The sequence below is a fragment of the Bubalus bubalis genome, chromosome 4, assembly GCF_019923935.1.
Source record: "Bubalus bubalis isolate 160015118507 breed Murrah chromosome 4, NDDB_SH_1, whole genome shotgun sequence".
Classification (NCBI taxonomy): Eukaryota; Metazoa; Chordata; class Mammalia; order Artiodactyla; family Bovidae; genus Bubalus; species Bubalus bubalis.
The window spans coordinates 60246192-60265420 of record NC_059160.1 but is presented as its reverse complement, the minus strand read 5'-3'; the positions used below and the strand labels follow the sequence as shown (position 1 = coordinate 60265420).

Sequence of the window (19229 nt, the reverse complement as noted above, 5' to 3'; positions counted from 1 at the left end):
TTCTCCCATTCAGTTTTTGTCCCTTGCATCTATGTTATCACTAGAACTTAACCATTAAATCAGTAAAAATTAATTGAATATTTAATGAACTTACATGTAATGAATTTTACATGTAATGTAAAATCGCAAAAACCAAGTCTTGGTTCTACCACCAATAGGCTATATACCTCTGGACAATAATAAGTGCAGAGTCTCAGTGTCCTAATCTGAAAAATGGGGATGATAATATCCTGGTAATCAGTATTGTGAGGCTCAAGCTAAATGAAGTTATGAGGGTAAGCTTCTTGAACAATAACTAGCACATAGTATTTCATTCCTAAGTGTCAATCACTGAACTAGGTTTATTGGATATACCCCAATACCACTGTCTACAGAGCTTTCCTGGTGGCTTAACAGGTAAAGAATCCTCTTGCAAAGAAGACACAAGAGACAAGGGTTCGATCCCTGGATCAGGAAGATCCCTTGAAGCAGGAAAATGGCAACTCACTCCAGTATTCTTTCCTGGAAAAATCCATGAGAGAAGAGCCTGGAGGGCTACAGTCCATGGAGTTGCAAAGAGTCAGACATGACTGACTGACTAACAGCTCACTTCAGACTTCAGTTAATAGTAGCTAGGCTAATAGCACAGAGGAGATCTGACTGAGTACAGATACGCACAGGAGAGCAAGTAGCCCAGAGGACAGACCTGAAGTCTCCTCAGAGAAAAAACCAATCTGTTTTCTTTGGTGCAGCCTCTACCCAGCCACACCAACCATTCAGACTCTAACAGCTCCTGAGAAGGGGGGTTGGAGATGGTGGGAGGGGGCAGGGGACCTCCAGAAGAGGATGGGGGTGGTGACATCAGGCCGGCTGTCGAGTATTCCAGCACCTGCCAGGGATGCCCCAGGGACGCCAGGTCTGCCCTGCTGGGGCCCAGCTGCCACCCGGGCCCTCCTGACATTTGACAATGGGCGGTTGAGAGGTCAGGAGGGAATAGGGCAGGCATGACAATGAGATTCCGATGCTATAGAAAGAGGAACAATTGGGCCAGAGGGAGAGAGAAGCCAAGTGTTTTGGAGCTGTGCAGGATTGGGGGGTGAGGAGAGGGGAGACAAATGTGAGGATAAAATTAGAATGACTGAAATTTTATGGGGGTGTCAGAGAATGAGAAGGAGAGAGACTGTCCTTGATTATTCTGTTCAGAACAGAAAAGGTCAGCCTGTCCAGGGAACAGGCTCCCTTGCTCCTGACCTTGGGGTTGAACTGTCAGTAACACTGATCTGCTCTGCCACATGAGCTGGATCTTGTCTCCAGCTCAGTCATTTATTCTTCTGTCCACTCTATGAATATGTATTAAACCCTTGCCATATATCAAGCTCTTTGCAAGGTACTAGGGACAGAGATTTGTAATTTATCTTCCTACTATTGATGAACCAACAGTCTTCAGTGGAGATGGATTTAGGAGCACAGGAGCATAGCAGTTAGATGCTCTGTAGAGGTGGGAAGAGGACACTCCTGGGGCATGAGCAGAAGAGCTATTAACTCACAGAGCAGGGAAACCTCATCCAGCCTGGGAGATGACTGTGTGTCAGAAACAGGATCAAAAAAGGACAAGTGACATTCAAGCTGCATCTTGAGATATAAGTAGGAGTTTGGCAGCCTAAAGGCCAAGGGAAGGCAGGGGAGCTAGAAGATCATTCTACAGAAAGAGAATGAGTTAGTTAGGAATCATAGGAAAATACCTGCCAAAATAAGGCCTTGGAGTTTCCAGAGGCTTAGACTGATGCCAAGGGTAGGTTATTCAGGTGATTTCAAGGCTCAGATCAAAAATTGTAGTTTGAGATTTCTCTGGAGAGCTGTTACTTCTGTTGTGTTCACAAGAAACAGTATCCCCTTTGTCTCTAATCTACTCATCTCTTTCTTGTGTACAAAGATACACTCTGGATACTGGTAGAGGACTTCTTCAGCAATATATTTAGGAAAAAAGTGTTCCTTTGTCTTTATTCCTATTTGTTGATAAGAGAATAGACATCTAGTGCAACAAACACTGACTTGGGTCTTTAGAGAAAACCAGTTAAACCTTGCATACTTCGCAAATGATGAAAAGTGAAAGTCCCTCACTCGTGTCCAATTCTTTGTGATCCCATGGACTATACAGTAGACACAATTCTCCAGGGAATAATACTGGAGTGGGTAACCATTCCCTTCTCCAGGGAATCTTTCCAATCCAAACCTGGGTCTCCCACATTGCAGGTAGATTCTTTACTAGCTGAGCCACCAGGAAAGCCCAAGAATACTGGAGTGGGTAGCCTTTCCCTTCTCCAGAGGATCTTTCCAACCCCGGAATTAGGGTCTCCTACGTTGCAGGCAACTTCTTTACCAGCTGAACTAAGGAGCCCCCCAGATTTAGGCTTAAGGGAAGGGAGAGATATGCTGTGGGTGAAAAGCAACTTGGTAGGGCTACCACTGACAATGAGGAAAAAACCAGTGTTGCCGGAATGCAAAGAGCTGAAAAAGACATCTTCTTTCCCTTCAATGCCTAAACTTTGGAGCTGTTTAGGGTCCAGAGATGAATATCACTTTCTTCTCAAATAAAGAATCTAAGTCAGCCACTGCCTAGAGTTTTGTTGTGATGAATTCTGAGGAAGGTCCAGGCTCAGTAGGAAACAGCCCTGCTTGGTTAATGATGTCCATCCAGGCAGGCATGGAGGAAATGGTAGAAGTCATGACACCTATTTTTCATCCCCATGTGAAAACCCACAATTTTAGATGGAGAAAAATAATAATTGAAAGTGATAGAGATCTGTCTCTTTAGAGAGATAATATAAATTTTCCTATCCACGGTACAGCACCTAAGCATATGAGGCTATTTAAATTTAAATTAATTACACTTCAGTAAATTTAAAAATTTAGTACCAAGCTCAGCTCTGTGCTTTGGGGTGACCTAGATAGGTGGGAATGGCACCCCACTCCAGTACTCTTGCCTGGAAAATCCCATGGATGGAGGAGCCTGGTGGGCTACAGTCCATGGGGTCGTTAAGAGTCGGACGTGACTGAATGACTTCACTTTCACTTTTCACTTTCATGCATCGGAGAAGGAAATGACAACCCACTCCAGTGTTCTTGCCTGGAGAATCCCAGGGACGGGGGAGCCTAGTGGGCTGCCGTCTATGGGGTCGCACAGAGTCGGACACAACTGAAGCGACTTAGCAGCAGCAGATAGGTGGGATGGGGCGGTGGGGGTGGGAAGGCGGTCCAAGAGGGAAGGGATATATATATACATATAACTGATTCACTTCACTGTATAGCAGAAACTAACACCAACTCATAAAGCAACAATATCCCCAATAAAATAAATAAATAATATAGTTCCTTGGTTGCACTTGCCACATTTTAAGTGCTTGATATCATAGAACCTTTCCACCATTGCAGACAGTTCTACTGGACAGCACTGGCAGAGAGTCATGGATAAAAATGCAAGCTCGGGTGCCAAACTGTTTAGATTAAATCTCAGATCTGTCACTTGCTTGTTATGTGACCCAGTGGAGCTGCTTTACCCCTCTGTGTGTCAGATTTTCATCTGTAAAATGCACTGCTAGCACCAATTCCAGAGTACCTTACTAAGAATCACAGTATTTCATATATGTAAAAACTAAAGGACATTGCCTGGCACCTGGTTAGCACTCAATTAGTACTGGCTGTTGTGATTATCTTCTGCCCATGTTTTTGTAGCAATCTAGGAGCAGAAAGGGCTAGAAAGTTCTTGACCCCCAATCTAACTCTCTCCACTGAGCCTGCCCTCAACACTGAGCATTATTTCACATTCAGAGCACCCTCTCCCTGCCACCCCAGGCCCCTTATTTCTGTGCAGTGGAATCTCCCATCCTGGGAACCCAGGGCATTGCCCCTTGCTTGTCTCTCCCTCCCTTTTGCTTCGCCTGATGCCCGCTTTCCCTGGGAATCCAGGCTGCTGAGAACAACTGCAGCTGCTATCCCTGCTTGCAGCTGCTGCTCAGAAACAGGGCAGCAGGGTTCAGTGGTGCTCCCTCTCAGGACTGCTTTTTTTTCCCACTTATCCTTGAAAATTCTGTTGGACTGTGCCAACTGTGGGCATGGTGTCAGCTGCCCCCTGTGTGTCCCTGATGCTTCTGCTTAGGTACCCTTTGTACTCGGGCTCCAGCTGAGTCACACACTCCAGACTGCAAGCCAGTAATTCCTTCTGATGGCTTCAGTCATTTTCCAATACTACTTGTACCCTCCACGGATCCCTTTTTCTCATTTCTCTTCCTCTTCTCTGATCTCTCTTTCAATTGCATGCATGCTGTTGTTTCAGTCATGATCAACTCTCTGCAACCCCGTGGTCTGTAGCCCTCCAGGCTCCTCTGCCCATGGGATTTTCCAGGCAAGAACACTGGAGTGGGTTGCCCACTCCATGCCCTCCTCCAGGGGATTTTCCCAACCCAGGAATCGAACCTGTATCTTATGTCTCCTGCGTTGACAGGTGGGTAATTTACCACTAGCGCCTCCTTAGAAGTCCCCCTTTCAATTAGCCCAATGGAGTTCTCACTCACATGGGAGGAAATGATGATGATGACAATGACAATGCCAAAGTACCACTTATTGATCACTAATAATGTGCAGGCCTCATGATACATGTATAGTAATCATTATATTTAATGTCACAGAAATCCTATAAGATATTGTCATCATTTTGTTGACAAAGGTTTTAAAGTCCTAGGAATTCATAAATCATGTCCAAAGTCAATGACAATACATGGTAAACCAAGCATTCACATAGAGCTTGTGCAGGTCACAAACCCAAAACAAATCAAGAGACCTCAATGGCTCTAGGAGCCAGAGAAATTGATCTGTCGACATCATTGGTAAAGCATTTTTTGTTTCCGGTACCTTTTCATTAAAGAATATATATCCAGTGACCAAATGAAACCCTTCATGTTAAGACGTAAGTCTTCTGGTGGGTGGGGTGACTTGGGAGACCTATAGTCTTTGTTCTTCTCCAAAACAATTTATGGTGGTGATATTTCTATTGCTCTGAAGACAGATAACCAGTGATGATATTCGAGGAGGCTTGGTGGGAGCACACTGGTGCCCAGCCTTTTGTGTGGCAGTAACAAATATACGAGGCTCCTGCCTGAAACACAACAGAGGCAGCAGCTGCCTATTTCATAAAGTGTACCTACCTCTCCCTGCTCCCATGGAGCCCCCAGGTCCTCTGAGACAATATCTAAAATATTTGAAATGTTGTCCCACTTTAAGAAGTTGTACCCATGCTCCTTTTATCTTGCCTTTATTCTGTTCTTTCAGTGCTCCTCTCTCTCCTTCCCTTGTCTCTCAGTCTCAGCCTTTTACATCAGCCCTTTTTCTGTTCCTCTGGTTTTATTTGTTTCTAAAACTCTACTCCTTCAACAGATTCTATTTGTCTCTGTATTTAACTCTGTATTATTTCACCCAGCCTGTCTGGCTTTGTCTAAATAAATTTTTAATGGTCAACATTTCATTCTGTTGAGTAGCATAGTGGACATTGGGGAGACTCAAGAAACGCTCGCTTACGGTCTTTTTCATTCATACATGTATTAGAGCAAAAATCACTCTGACAAGTCATCACTCCCTTCTTATGAACTGAGTTGACTTGACCATTATCTGAACCTCCTTTCAGTCATCTGTAAAATGGAAAAAACTTTTTCCCAAAGTTGTATGAATTCATGGGAAGGTAAAATTAACTTTGCAATTCCCAGCACATGTTCAAGTGCTCTGGAAAAAAAATTGCTCTGTCTTCCCCTTACTATGTGGAAAGGACTCCACTGGGAGCTGTTACTATAGAAAAAGGATAAAACAGCCTCTCTTCTCTAGCTTATAAAGAGTAGAGGAGACCCAGATGGAAATAGTAACTAAACTGCTAGGATCAACTATTATGACTCTCTAAATTTCAAAATGAAGGAGGCAATAATATAAATAAAATAAACATATAAATAAATGAATTTTTTTAAGTGATCATAATTATTCTATTATAGGATTATTCAGTAAAGACTTTAGTGAGGACAAATTTCAATTAGGCTTTGAAGGATAAATACAATTTCAGCAAGTGAAGACAGAGAAGAGAGCCCTCCAGAGAAAGGCATTGCGAGGAACAAAGGCAAGGGAGCAATTTCACTTCATGCTGATTAGAGGAACAGTAACCTAGAGAAGCCATTCTAATGTACAGTGAAGTGAAAGTCGCTCAGTCATGTCTGACTCTTTGCAACCCCGTGGACTATACAGTCCGTGGAATTCTCCAGGCCAGAATACTGGAGTGAGTAGCCTTTCCCTTCTCCAGGGGATCTTCCCAACCCAGGGATCGAACCCAGGTCTCCCACATTGCAAGCGGATTCTTTACCAGCTGAGCCACAAGGGAAGCCCATATGTATATAATTAGCGATATATAAATGTAGACCAAGACCAATTATGATGATTGGGTTTTAAATGTTATGCTGAAAAGTTTGGACTTCATTCCATAATAGTGGAAGAATCAGTGCAGGGTTTTGACCAAAGAAATGACGTAGTCCATGGCTTTGCTTTAAGATGGTCAATCTATCAGGATGGATTCATGAAGAAAGAAACATTGCATGCAAAAAGATGGGAAGTTTGAAAGAACACTATGACATTTGTCCAGACAGGGAGAATCTGAGGACCTCATGCAGGGCAGTGATGGTGTGCATGCCTAGGGGGAAGAGGAAGAAGAAAGAAGGGAGACCGTGAGCACGTGCACTGCTCCCTTGAGCTCTGGATCTCTGACTGTCCCGATTGGCCTTCCTGGAGTTCTGACTCTCAGATTCTGTCTTTCCCTACCCATCTTTACTTCCTTTTCCTTGTGGAAACCCAGACAGTGAGGGCCAATCCCCTTTCTCAGAGTATTTGCCAGTAGTGAGCGGAAGGTCAAGGTTCTTTCTTTCAGAGCTGCTGTTCAGGTGAGAAGACAGCTTGCCTGGGAGCTGCTTGGAGACAGGGAGACTTTAGAACCAATTTCAAGCCTGGCCCATTAGCCAAACCTCTCCCAGAGCTTGTCTCCTCTTCTCCTCCAGTACTAAACAGTGCTGAATCCCCCTGGTCCTCCATCTGTCTGCATGTGTCCTAGATCTCCCTGGGCAGGGATTAGGTAATTGTGCCATTCCCATCAGCATGCCCAGGGGTCTGGCAGGAGGGAAGCTGCCGGCTGGCAGCAGTGGCCTAAGCAGGAGCCAGGGGAGCGTCTGCTCCAGGAGTCCCCTGAGCAGCTTGCGGCTGTGCCTGGCCCTCTGTGGGGCAGCCATGTGTCCGTCTGCCCTGGATCTGCCTCGGCTCAGAGGCCAGCTCTCAGAGGAGGAGACAGCACTTACCTTTATCTGGCTGCCTCTCTAGGTCCAGGCCAGTGAGGAACACAAGACCCTCCCCAGCTTCCTTCCTGCCTCTGGCCTCCTTCTCCTCCTCTCTCCTCTAGCTCAGTTAGTAACATTATGATAATAAAGGAAAGAAATCAGGCTACAGACTTGCCAAAAATTAAATGATCCAAAAAGTGTTTCCATTTAACTTTAGGAGTACATTCAAATGTGTGTGTGTATGTGTATGTGCCCATTTTCAGTATGTACCGATATGTGTATGTTAAATATACATACCTTTGTAGGTGGGGATAAATTAGGAATTTGGGATTAACATATATACACTACTATATAAGGTATGTATATATATATACATACCTTTGTAGGTAGGGATAAATTAGGAATTTGGGATTAACATATATACACTACTATATATAAAATACACTACTATATATAAAAAAATGGCACCCCACTCCAGTACTCTCACCTGGAAAATCCCATGGACGGAGGAGCCTGGTAGGCTGCAGTCCATGAGGTCACTAAGAGTGACACGACTGAGCGAATTCACTTTCACTTTTCACTTTCATGCATCGGAGAAGGAAATGGCAACCCACTCCAGTGTTCTTGCCTGGAGAATCCCAGGGACAGGGGAGCCTGTAGGAGGCCGTCTATGGGGTCGCACAGAGTCAGACACAACTGAAGCAACTTAGCAGCAGCAGCAGCATATATAAAATAGATAAGTAGCAAGAACCTACTGTATAGCACAGGGAACTATATTCAATATCTTCTAATCACTTATAATGGAAAAGAATATGTGTGTATATATATATGTGTATATATATATGTGTGTATATATATATATTTTTTTAATTGAAGTATAGTTGATTTACAATGTTGTGTTAGTTTCAGGTATATAGCAAAGTGATTCAGTTATTATCTATATCCATATATATATATATAACTGAATCACTTTGCTATATACCTGAAACTAACACAACATTGTAAATCAACTATACTTCAATTTAAAAATATATATATATACATATATACACATATATATACACACATACCTTCAAATATATACACACATATAAATCTTGGTATGCTTGTATAAATATAGATATATTAATATGTGCCTGTACCTACACCACACATACACACAACACACCAAAAACTAGGAATATAGTAACTGGCATGGAGAAAAAAGCTTCATATGAAATATTTTTCATCTGTCACCTACAACCTGAATTATTCATATGGATAACAGAGAACATGTTATATTTCAAGTAAACAACATAATCAACATCTTCATTATTGTTATTCACTTAAGGGGAGGGGCAAGAGGAAGAGCACACTTCTAGTAATAACACGATTTCTCTATTTGACCTTTGTTAAGTTTACTTAGCTCAACGTAGATTATGAGCCTTTTAGTTGCTAAACATGCTGCAGTGGTTGTCACTAGAGAATGAAGTTCATTTTCATTGCCTAGAAAATTATGGTCTAAATTGAAAGGCACCCAGTTCCTTAAGATAACTGACTAGTAATTATTAAACCACACACAGCACACCCTTGATTTTAAGGTTTTGTGGTCCACTCTTTCTTCATGTATTAGCTTTTATTCAATCATCATTCTTTTTTTTCTTTCAAAATATGTGTAATCTGTCAGAGAAAAGGGACATTTGCTGCTCATGAAAATATTAAGATGAGAGAAACTCCAAGTATATAATGGTACAACCATATGATCTTATAGATGAAAAAACAAAACTCAGTTTATGTAACTTGCCATGGTCTCATATCTATTAATACATTTCTACATAGGTTTTTTATAATATCTGGAACCCTCCTTCAAATGGTTTATTTTGAAGCCTAGCTAATATTGAGAACTTAACTTTGGAATTTTACCTGATTTAGATGCCCATTAAACAGTAATTTCCTCTTCCTTTCCTTGAGTCTTTTGCCATTATTTTCTAAAAATTTCTTCAGATCACATTTAGCAAGTTAATTCATTTACTTACACATATATAAGGTATTGACCAAACATTTTATTTTCTTGTCCATGATGACAGCCTTAATGGGATTCCTTTGATTTTATGATGAATTGCCTCCCTGGTTACTATGTATCTGAACCTGACCTTGGCCACAATTTGTTTTGCTTTATGTAATATTTGCAGTAATTCATTTTAGCCATTTTAGCAGGGTGTGAAGCTTTGAAAGGGTTAATTAATTTAACCAAGGTTATTCAACCAGTAAGTTATACAGAATTGTTATAGTAATCCATTAACCTCATCCCAGAAAATGTTTTATTTAACCACAAATAAAGCAGACTTTACTCATCTGAAATAAACAAACAAAACATTGTAACAGATAGCCTCTGACTTAACTTCTGATTAATTGCTTGACCCAGCTAATCAGTATATGTCTCTGAAAATCAGCCTTCTCCTCTGTTAAACAGTATCTATGATACTCCAACTTATTGCCTCACATTGCTGTCAATATTGAGTGATAACTAGATAGAATTCTTTATTAATTCATACTCTGTCAAACTATAAACTTACAAAGCATGGTCATATATTCATTTGTCTGTTCCCAGCACTTGGCTTAGTGCCTGCCCCATAAGAAGTGTTCAGCAACTATTTGCAAAACTGAATTGAAAAGAAATATATGGTACTAAGTATTTGGGAGATAATAAGAGATGGAAATGGCAACCCACTCCAGTGTTCTTGCCTGGAGAATCCCAGGGATGGCAGAGCCTGGTGGGCTGCTGTCTATGGGGTCGCACAGAGTCGGACACAACTGAAGCGACTTAGCAGCAGCAGCAGCAGCAGGAGTTCTTTCCTACATAGTCTTAGGTCAGATGACAGCAAAAGCTACCACCAGGCTTATTTGAGCCCCGTGCCAGTTTCCAGGAAAAAAGAAAAACACAGCGTTTCCTATTTCCCAAATTCTGGAAATTTGCCATTGAGGATTCTGTTTACGGTTGGCTTCTCTGGTGGCTCAGAGGGTAAAGCGTCTGCCTACAACGTGGGAGACGCGGGTTTGATCCCTGGGTCGGGAAGATCCACTGGAGAAGGAAATGGCAACCCACTCAAGTACTCTTGCTGGAAAATCCCATGGACTGAGAAGCCTGGTAGGCTACAGTCCATGGGGTCGCAAAGAGTCAGACATGACTGAGCGACTTCACTTCACTATGTAGAATAAGAAAATAGCATATTCCAACATACAGAGTACTAGTCAAAAGGCTTGGATTTTTATATCAGCCCTAGTAAATGATTAACTGTATAAATTCAAAGGATCTTAATGGTACCCCACTCCAGTACTCTTGCCTGAAAAATCCCATGGACAGAGGAGCCTGGTGGGCTGCAGTCCATGGCGTCGCGAAGAGTCGGACACGACTGAGCGACTTCACTTTCACTTTTCACTTTCATGCATTGGAGAAGGAAATGGCAACCCACTCCAGTGTTCTTGCCTGGAGAATCCCAGGGATGGGGGAGCCTGGTGGGCTGCCGTCTATGGGGTCGCACAGAGTCGGACACGACTGAAGCGACTTAGCAGAAGCAGCAGTAAATGATTAACTGTATAAATTCAAAGGATCTTCTCTGCTCTCTCATTCTGTTTCCTTATCTCTTCCCATCCACTCCTAATAATAAAACTAACAATAATAGGGACTTCCCTGGTGGTCCAGTGGTTAAGATTTCACCTTCCAATGCAGGGGGTGAGGGTTTGATCCCTGGTCAGGGAACTAAGATCCTACATACCTCTTGGCCAGAAAACCAAAACATGAAACAGAAGCAACACTGTAACAAATTCAATAAAGACTTAAAAAAACAATAAAAATAGTAGATTACTTCCCTTGTGCCAGAACCTGAGATAATCACTTCATTGGCATTATCATCACTTCTAATTCACTTCGTATCAACTCTATGGATTTGGTGGAATTTTTGCGCCCTTTATGTCAAGAAGGAAACTGAGACATACAGATGGTAAATAAATTGCTTCATTAGCTTTGAATTCAGCCAGTTAGCTTCAAACCGAAGTCTGATTCAACTCTCTTAACCTAAACTCTATGTATACCCTAAGTAAGCCTGCTGTAATCGCCATCAGCACTCCCCAGTAATATATTAGAGACAAAGAGAAAAGTCAATGTATGGTTAATCATAAAATGATGAATAGTAACATGGATGGTAATAAATGCCACTTCTTAAATACTATGTACTGTGGACATATTACCTCAATTAATTCCTCAGAATGACCCTGTGAGAAAGTCATTGCTATTATTGCCATTAAATTTGAAGGAACTAAGGCTTTGCAGGGTTAATCAATTAATAAAGGTTATTTAATGAGAAGGAAATGGCAACCCACTCCAGCATTCTTGCCTGGGGAATCCCATGGGCAGAGAAGCCTGGCGGGCTACAGTCCATGGGGTCGCAAAGAGTTGGACACGACTGAACAACTAACACACTGCATTCAACTAGAAAGTTAATAGCTAAAATAGTACCTGTTAGATCTTGATGCCAATGCTTGCAATTAATGCATGAAGCTGTACACTGAAGATAGCTTTGTGCATTAATAGACAGAAAAAAATAATCTTGAAGATAGTCTGCTCCTATGTTGCAAACAATTTCATTATTTTAATACCTGTAATTTCTTGCTAAAACTTTTTTCTAAAATTTTAAAGGTATGTAAGCTGACCAGCCATAAAATGGATTTCAGCTGTTAGAAAGATGAAGAGTTTCAATAAACAAACCATTGATCTGTGAGCTAGCCTATATCTACATAGTCTACATAGGCAGCATACAATTGAAAGTTGAGCATTTGTTGGTGGAAAGAGAGTCTTTTCTCAGGTTCTGTTTCAGAGCTTGGGTATGGGCCAGCCTGGGTCATAGATATAACAGGGTGCCATATGTCATATGGACAATTTGAGAAGTATCAAAAAAATCCCTCCTCTTCCACCAGCTCTAAACTTCTGCAGATATGACATCTTTATGTACCTACCAGCCAACCAGCCAAACAACCAAACCTTTTGGATAAATCCTCTAGCTCAAATCCTGGCTCTACCATTCACTAGCAGTGTGAGCTTGAACAGGTTACTCTATGTGTTTGTTTACAATTTGTAAAATGATGGTGATAATAATGTCTCTGTTATAGGAATCATTTTAGATTAAATGAATATTATACAAATCACCTAGAAAAATGACAGTACATATTAAGCATTCCTAACAGCTAGATGTGATTATCATTGATATCTGTCAATTTATTTGTATTCCTCTAGAATATTCTTTGCTAAATATTCTCTTAACAAGCAGCAAATGACAGACCATTTTATAAGACTATCTTGCACTAGTGTGTGGGTGCTCAGTCGCGACCGAGTCTTTGCAACCCCGACTGCCAGGCTCCTCTGTCCATGGAATTTTCCAGTCAAGATCACTGGAGTGGATTGCCACTCCCTACTCCAGGGGATCTTCCCAACCAAGGGAATGAACCCATGTCTCTTGCATATTGGCAGTTGGATCCTTTACCACTACACAACTTGGGAAGCCCATCAAATGATATGTACATTATTATTCACTTAATATTGCAAAAGATTAGAAAAGTCCAAATTTTGTAACTTAATTTAATCACATATTATGGTTTTTGCCATGAAATGTTAACCAGCTATAACAAGAAATTGAGATTTTTATGACATATGAAAGAAACATGATATGCTACCAATAATAGAAAAAAAAGAAGAGGATAAACGAACTTAATATTTGTACCTAATGTACCTAATATCTGCTTACATATTCATAAAATATCTCTGGTAACTAGTAAACTAAAAATTAAAAATTGATTTCTAGTTGGAGAGTGAGTACTGGACAGATGGAGATTGGGGGTGGGAGGATGACTTTCATTCTTTTTTATTTCTTAAATATTTTAAACCATTTCTCTCCCTTGATTAATCAATAATATTTTATTAAAGTTCATTTTTATCATCATCATCATTATTATTTCTTTGTCATCAGCAGTTATGCATGTAAGAAGGGACCCTGAAAAATTTTAACTGGAGAAATCTGAAAGAAAAAAATCTTGAGAAGGAGCTGTTAACAGGCAGTTGCCAAAAAACATGCCTCATAATTTTTTGAAGAGTTGGTAGGCCCAGCTAAATTTTGGATAATAATTTATCTTCCTGTGGTCCACCTCTCTGTACATCATCTAAGTCATCTCTTTGATGGCTTAAAACACTCAAAGCCATAGAGTTCTGTAAATGGGGAGTTGTTTTTTTTTTTCTCAATTGCAGATGGTTGATTATGTGAGTGGCAGAGTGCATCTAGGCTTCTAACTACTTGGTTTAGACCTTTCAAATCTTCTGGAAAGATCAGTTGAAATATGGGATGTATAAATCCTCCGGACGGGCCAGCAATCCTGCTGTTGCTCGTAGGATTTAGAGCCCAAGAAAATTAATAGGTGAAAATAAAGAAAATCTTTGAAGACTGACAATGCAAACACAACACAATGTCTATTAAGACTCACAGCTTTATTTCTGCTAGAAAAAGAGGAAAAACATTTTTTTTTTTTTTTACAAAATGTTTAAACAATTGTTTTGCATTATTGGGTAAAGTCCCCAGAACAAAAAGACCATCCAGGGTTGGAGAGTAGGTTCTTTCCAATTACACGGCATTTACAAATTTTATTCAATTATGAAATCTCTGAACAATCCCGCACTGGTTCACAGATACCATAGTCCCTAAAAGCATAAACAATGAGCCAAAATGATTGGCTCATCTTAGAGTGAAGAAAAAAAACTAAGAAATATTAACTTGCATAGCCATTCAAATTATTGCTGCTTTTTATAAAATTCGTATAGGTAACTTTGCACTAACTTCCTCCTTTGCCCTCATCCCAAAACTCAGGAATTCCTAGCAAAATTATGAGCTACTTTCCGAATGAAGTCTTGGGGAGGGTTTGCAAGCACATGTATACAACCTAAGGAATTTGCATGAAAATGAGAAATAAATTAAATAAATATCTAATAAATAACTCAGACAACATTCATTATCTACAAACTTAAATGCCACAAAATGCTAACTTCAAGGATAGCTTCCCCCACCCCCATAACTTTTCAGGAAGGTAAGAACCAGTATAGACTCAGAAAGCACCGAGGATGGCTTCATCAATCATTTTACTTGTCTATTCCCTCTAGGGCAAATCACGGTGAGGGGAGCCACTTTGGTGGCTGATGGGGTTTAGGATCTCTCTTCAAGGGTACTTTCAAGTAGATTTACAAATTAAGGGTGCAAAAAAAAAGTAAGGTTCGTGTTGCAAGCAAAATGAAAAGAAAATGACTTTGGCTATAAGGAGATAATAAGTAAGGGTAAAAAAAAGTCGATACACAAATAGTTTGGCAGGTTTTAGGAGTTAGCTGAGCTGTAGAAAATCACATACTAATCTGCCTTATCAATTTTATTCATTGGCCCTATTTGTGTACCCTGCCTGCTTCCTAAACTTATCCTCTCTGGCAGGAGCAGGATATGATCCACTATCATGTAAACCATGTAGGCTTTTGGTTTGTTTTAAATAATTGTTCTGGCAGATTGAACAGGACAGTGAAACTTCTCAGATCACATTTCTCTGGGAAAAAATAAACTTAACAAAATGACTGCTAATATAAAGGAAAGAAGAGTTACATGAAGAAAATAAACATCCTGCAAATCAGGATAAATCTGTGATGAAGACATAGATTAGTAAAAGCATTTGCTGACCTTGGATTTGATTTCTACATCCCTAAGTTTGGTCACTTGAAATGTTATTTACAATATGTAATAACATATTTTAAAAGTGAAGAAGAGGTAACTATTAGTGGGAAAGGAGATAAGGAATTATATATGTTGGAAAAATTCAAGTTTGGTCAATAAATTGACTGGTGCTTGTGCTTTGAGAATATATGTGTGGGCAGATGTTAGTGGTTTTTAGCCATGCTTTCTTTAACCAAATGAAATTCATCTTGCCAAAGAAAACCTAGTGGTTTTCCTATGGACAGGTTAAGAGTCCCAAAATGATGGTTAGTTAGTATCCAATGGCCATTTTATTGCTCTTGAATGTGACCTGGGTTGTTTGCTGATTCCAATAGCAGAACCTGAGTTTCATCAGAATTTCCATGCCTCTCTGGTTATGAAGGTCATGAAATGATTCTCCAAGTCCTGTTGGCTTGGAAGAGTCTAAGGTTTCAGTGTCTTGCTTGCCCCACTTCGAGTACTGAGAAAAGTGCTTTTGAAATGTTATCAAGAATCAAGTTGGTATGAGATCTCTATTATGCTTCTCAAATTACTAAGGAAGATATGTTCAGCTTTCAGCCCAGTAAGAAATAGAGCTAATCTCTTAAAGAACATTATTCACAGTGACAATCAAGGTAGAATGTCAGCCTCTGGAAGCTATTTTTAGATGGATGCAAAGAAGTCCTTTCATCAAGTCTGAAAGACATGCACCTGGTGCTCCTTTGGCAATTCCATCCGATCATCCCATACATAGTGTCCATTTCCTATTACTCCTCAGTCCTTCCACCGTTAAGAAGTTTGTAGGAATGATCCCCAAAGTCATAGAATTCCATAACTGTGAAGAACTTTAGAAATTATCTAAACTTAGAACAATTTCCTGATTTACCAGTAAGTAAACAGAGGCCAGAAATGAAAAACGAATTGGCATAGACCATCCAGTGAGTTTTGGCACCACCAGGATAAGACCCAGGGCTTCTGATCTATTTTCACATGATTGTAAACAATCAAATAATTTCTTGTGAGGACCCAAAATAAAGGAATCAATACAATATGAGAAATTGATGAGAAAGGAGGGTGACAGGTTAGGGAGACCCAAAGAGCCTAGGACTATTGTGTTTGATATATATCTATAGGGTCCCATTAAGGTCACCGAATCCTCAGCTCAGTGACTTGAGCTATGGAAAATGTCTCCAGGCATCTTTCTCTGAAATGCTGGTCTGACTGCCCTAGTCAGTGAAGATTGTATTGAGTTGGGCCCCAATGCTGTGGTGGGGGTAAGAATCATAGGACATATCTATGGGAACATCATAGCGGGGGGTGCCAGCCTGAAAAGGAGTTGAATGCACATGCCCTGAGCTTAGACTTGCAGCAGGGTAATGTGGCATGAAACTGTAGGATTTATCCAGGTCAGGGGAGCCATCTTGCTTCAAGGAGAAGTTCCCACTGATGCTCAGGGGTGGAGTAAGTGGGCCCTCATAAGGTGGTGTACTGCAGTCAGGTGGGTGGCTCCCAAAAGATGACTCTCCCAAACTCTTGAATACTGGGGGTTTGAGATTAATAAGATGTGTTTCCATATGGCCATAAGGAGGGCTGGGGAGCCCAGGAGATTGATAGTTGAAGTTGTGGACAGAGATGGCAGAGTCACAGATCGATTTCTCCTCACGCTTTTCCAGGAGGACGGACTGAGAGCCCAACTGGAGGCACCCAGCCACCAGGTTGCTTGTAGGCTGAGAGAGCCCTTTACAGAGCATCTCCACAAAGCCCTTCCCTTCAGGTGTCTGTCCAGTTTCTAGGACCTCAGACAAAGCCCAAATATAGTTCCTGGCCAGTCTAAGAGTCTCTATCTTGGAGAGCTTTTGGGTCTTAGAGTAGCACGGCATGACCCTCCTCAGATTGTCCAGGGCATCATTCAGGCCGTGCATCCGGGTCCGTTCCCTAGCATTAGCCTTGACTCTTCGAGCCCTGAATCTCTCAAGGCGAGCTTTTGTCATCTTCTTTTTCTTGGGACCTCTTCTTTTAGGCTTCTCCCCATCTTCTTCCTCTTCTTCTTCCTCCTCAATACTGTCATGATCTTCAGCTAAGCTGCCAAGCATTCCATAAGCACCCAGTCTTCTCTCCTCCTCCTTTACCTCATTCTGAGAGGCCAGACCTTTGTCCATCCAAGATGGTGTGTTGACCAACTCTGTCATCTCCTTGGGTTTCACATAAGCTTTTGCCATCTCCAGACTCTGGGAAGAAAAACAGCAATGGTTAGTGCCTGTGTACATTTGACTTGGTTTAAAGTTAAACTTTCTTTTTACATCTTAGATGTAAAGCACAGAATTTGTGTTGGAATTCAACTTATGATTATCTATCCCAAACCCTCCACTCTAAATAACAAATCTAAACTCAAGTAAATGCCCAGCACACTCATTGGAATGTAGTATTTTTAAGAAAGTCAACTATAGAAAAAGGAAATTGACTTGATTATTCATTGCAGAGTCAATATCTAACTCTTTTTATTCTCCAGTTCTTCATCTCATGGATATTTTATTCCAAAATAGCTGATATACCACTCAAAACATGTTTTTCTTTCTTTGCAGAATCAGATCACAAAAGAAAATAGCTAAGGTGGGCATATAAATTATTGTCCAAATACAGAAACTTCTGAAAGGAAAGAAGATGCTGAAGTAGTTATAATTAGATAATATGTAAACAATAATTGTAGTTGTTGCACAATTTTAAAGCATATCAAGAGATAATATTAATAAATTGTTGTATATTTACATCACAAAATAAATGAGAAACTGTAGTGAGATCATTCAGAGTTTATGTTCTACAAAGGACTACTCAATCTCTATTTAGAGACATATCTCTTACATCTAACCCCAACATCCCTTGTTTCCCACTGTCTCTGCTGGTACACCATATGATCATGAAATATTTCTCTCACCATGGCCAAAAGAGCACTTAGTTTTTTTTGGTAAGCACCTTGTGTTCTGCCTAATGTTAGTGGTGTTAGAGGTGTTAGTCACATGGTGTCTAGAAAGAATCAGGAAAACAGAGGAGGTTACCATTGATTATCTTTCAAATCCACCCATATGTTAAAAGTGAGAACTCTTCATTGAACATGTATCTCACACCACCAGACAAGAAAATGGCAGCAGCTAGAATTACAAGCCAGAGTTCTACCAAACCTATTTAAGATTATCTTCATGCAACTATTATAATAAGATTTCATTAAAAATGAAAAATCTGGAACAGATTTTACACTTCACCAAACAGTGATCGCAAACATAGCAAAAGACTATTTAAGGCAAACATGCAAATAGTCTAACTATTTTAACTCACCTGCCTAACAGACACTGTTTAGTCAGAATTTGCTATGAAAAAATAGTAAAACTTATTTGAAAACCAAAAGAGACTAGTTGTTTAGTCAACATTTAGCATTCAATTCTGGAAGAGCCTGAATTGTTTTGAAATTTGTTGAGAGATTTGTAGGTATATAATTTACCAAATAAAAGTATCTGATAAACTCCATTGGGCCATCCCAGTTCACCAGCTAGTTTTTGAGATGTTAAACCCTCCATCACCTTTGTATATTAGAAAGGGGAGAACATGATAAGTGTTTTTTGATGCTTGAGGCTTAAGCCTCAAATCAATGAATGCAGGAATTAGTATGTAGCTTTTAAAAGTATAAATATATGGTTTGATGGTTTCTGGTAATCTGAGCTTGTTTTCCTTGTAACCTCATTTACCTCCTATAAATAATTAATGCGACTGCATGGCAAAAACAGCCTAGGTTTCATGTTAATCAGCACGGAAATCATGTCAGCTTGACTTACTCACTTAATAAGGCTTCCTGGGTAAGCAGCTTTATTGAAAACACACGTTCAAACCTATTGGTCAACTGGCTGCCCAGGCCAAATCAGAAAATCCCACTTTTAATATGGATGATGGAGCTTGTGTGCTGAGCTGCACTTCTAACGCAGGCAAATATCCAGAGGGAGGGTGAAAGACCTAATTAACTTTCTGTTAAAGTAACACAGACCTTCCAGAGGCAGGTGCACTCTGAGGCCAGAGAGTGGGCTTGGGAAACCTAATGTTCCACACATAGCTGTAATACCGTTTGTGTAGTCTTAGAGCAAATGTTGAGGAGTCTCTCCTTTGA

At 40.4% G+C, this 19229-nt stretch overlaps 1 protein-coding gene across 1 annotated transcript; it reads right to left on the bottom strand.

Annotated features, from left to right (window-relative positions):
• Nucleotides 1–13823: 13823 nt before the first annotated feature.
• NEUROD4 (neuronal differentiation 4) lies at nucleotides 13824–17423 on the bottom strand. Its single transcript, XM_045165406.1, has one exon. It carries the CDS (start codon nucleotides 17344–17346, stop codon nucleotides 16306–16308), a length of 1041 nt encoding a protein of 346 aa, XP_045021341.1. The 5' UTR covers nucleotides 17347–17423; the 3' UTR covers nucleotides 13824–16305.
• Nucleotides 17424–19229: the final 1806 nt, after the last annotated feature.

What these genes read in the sequence shown, in the direction of transcription:
- NEUROD4 (XM_045165406.1), bottom strand. Translation starts at nt 17,346, where the DNA reads ATGTACACAGGCACTAACCATTGCTGTTTTTCTTCCCAGAGTCTGGAG.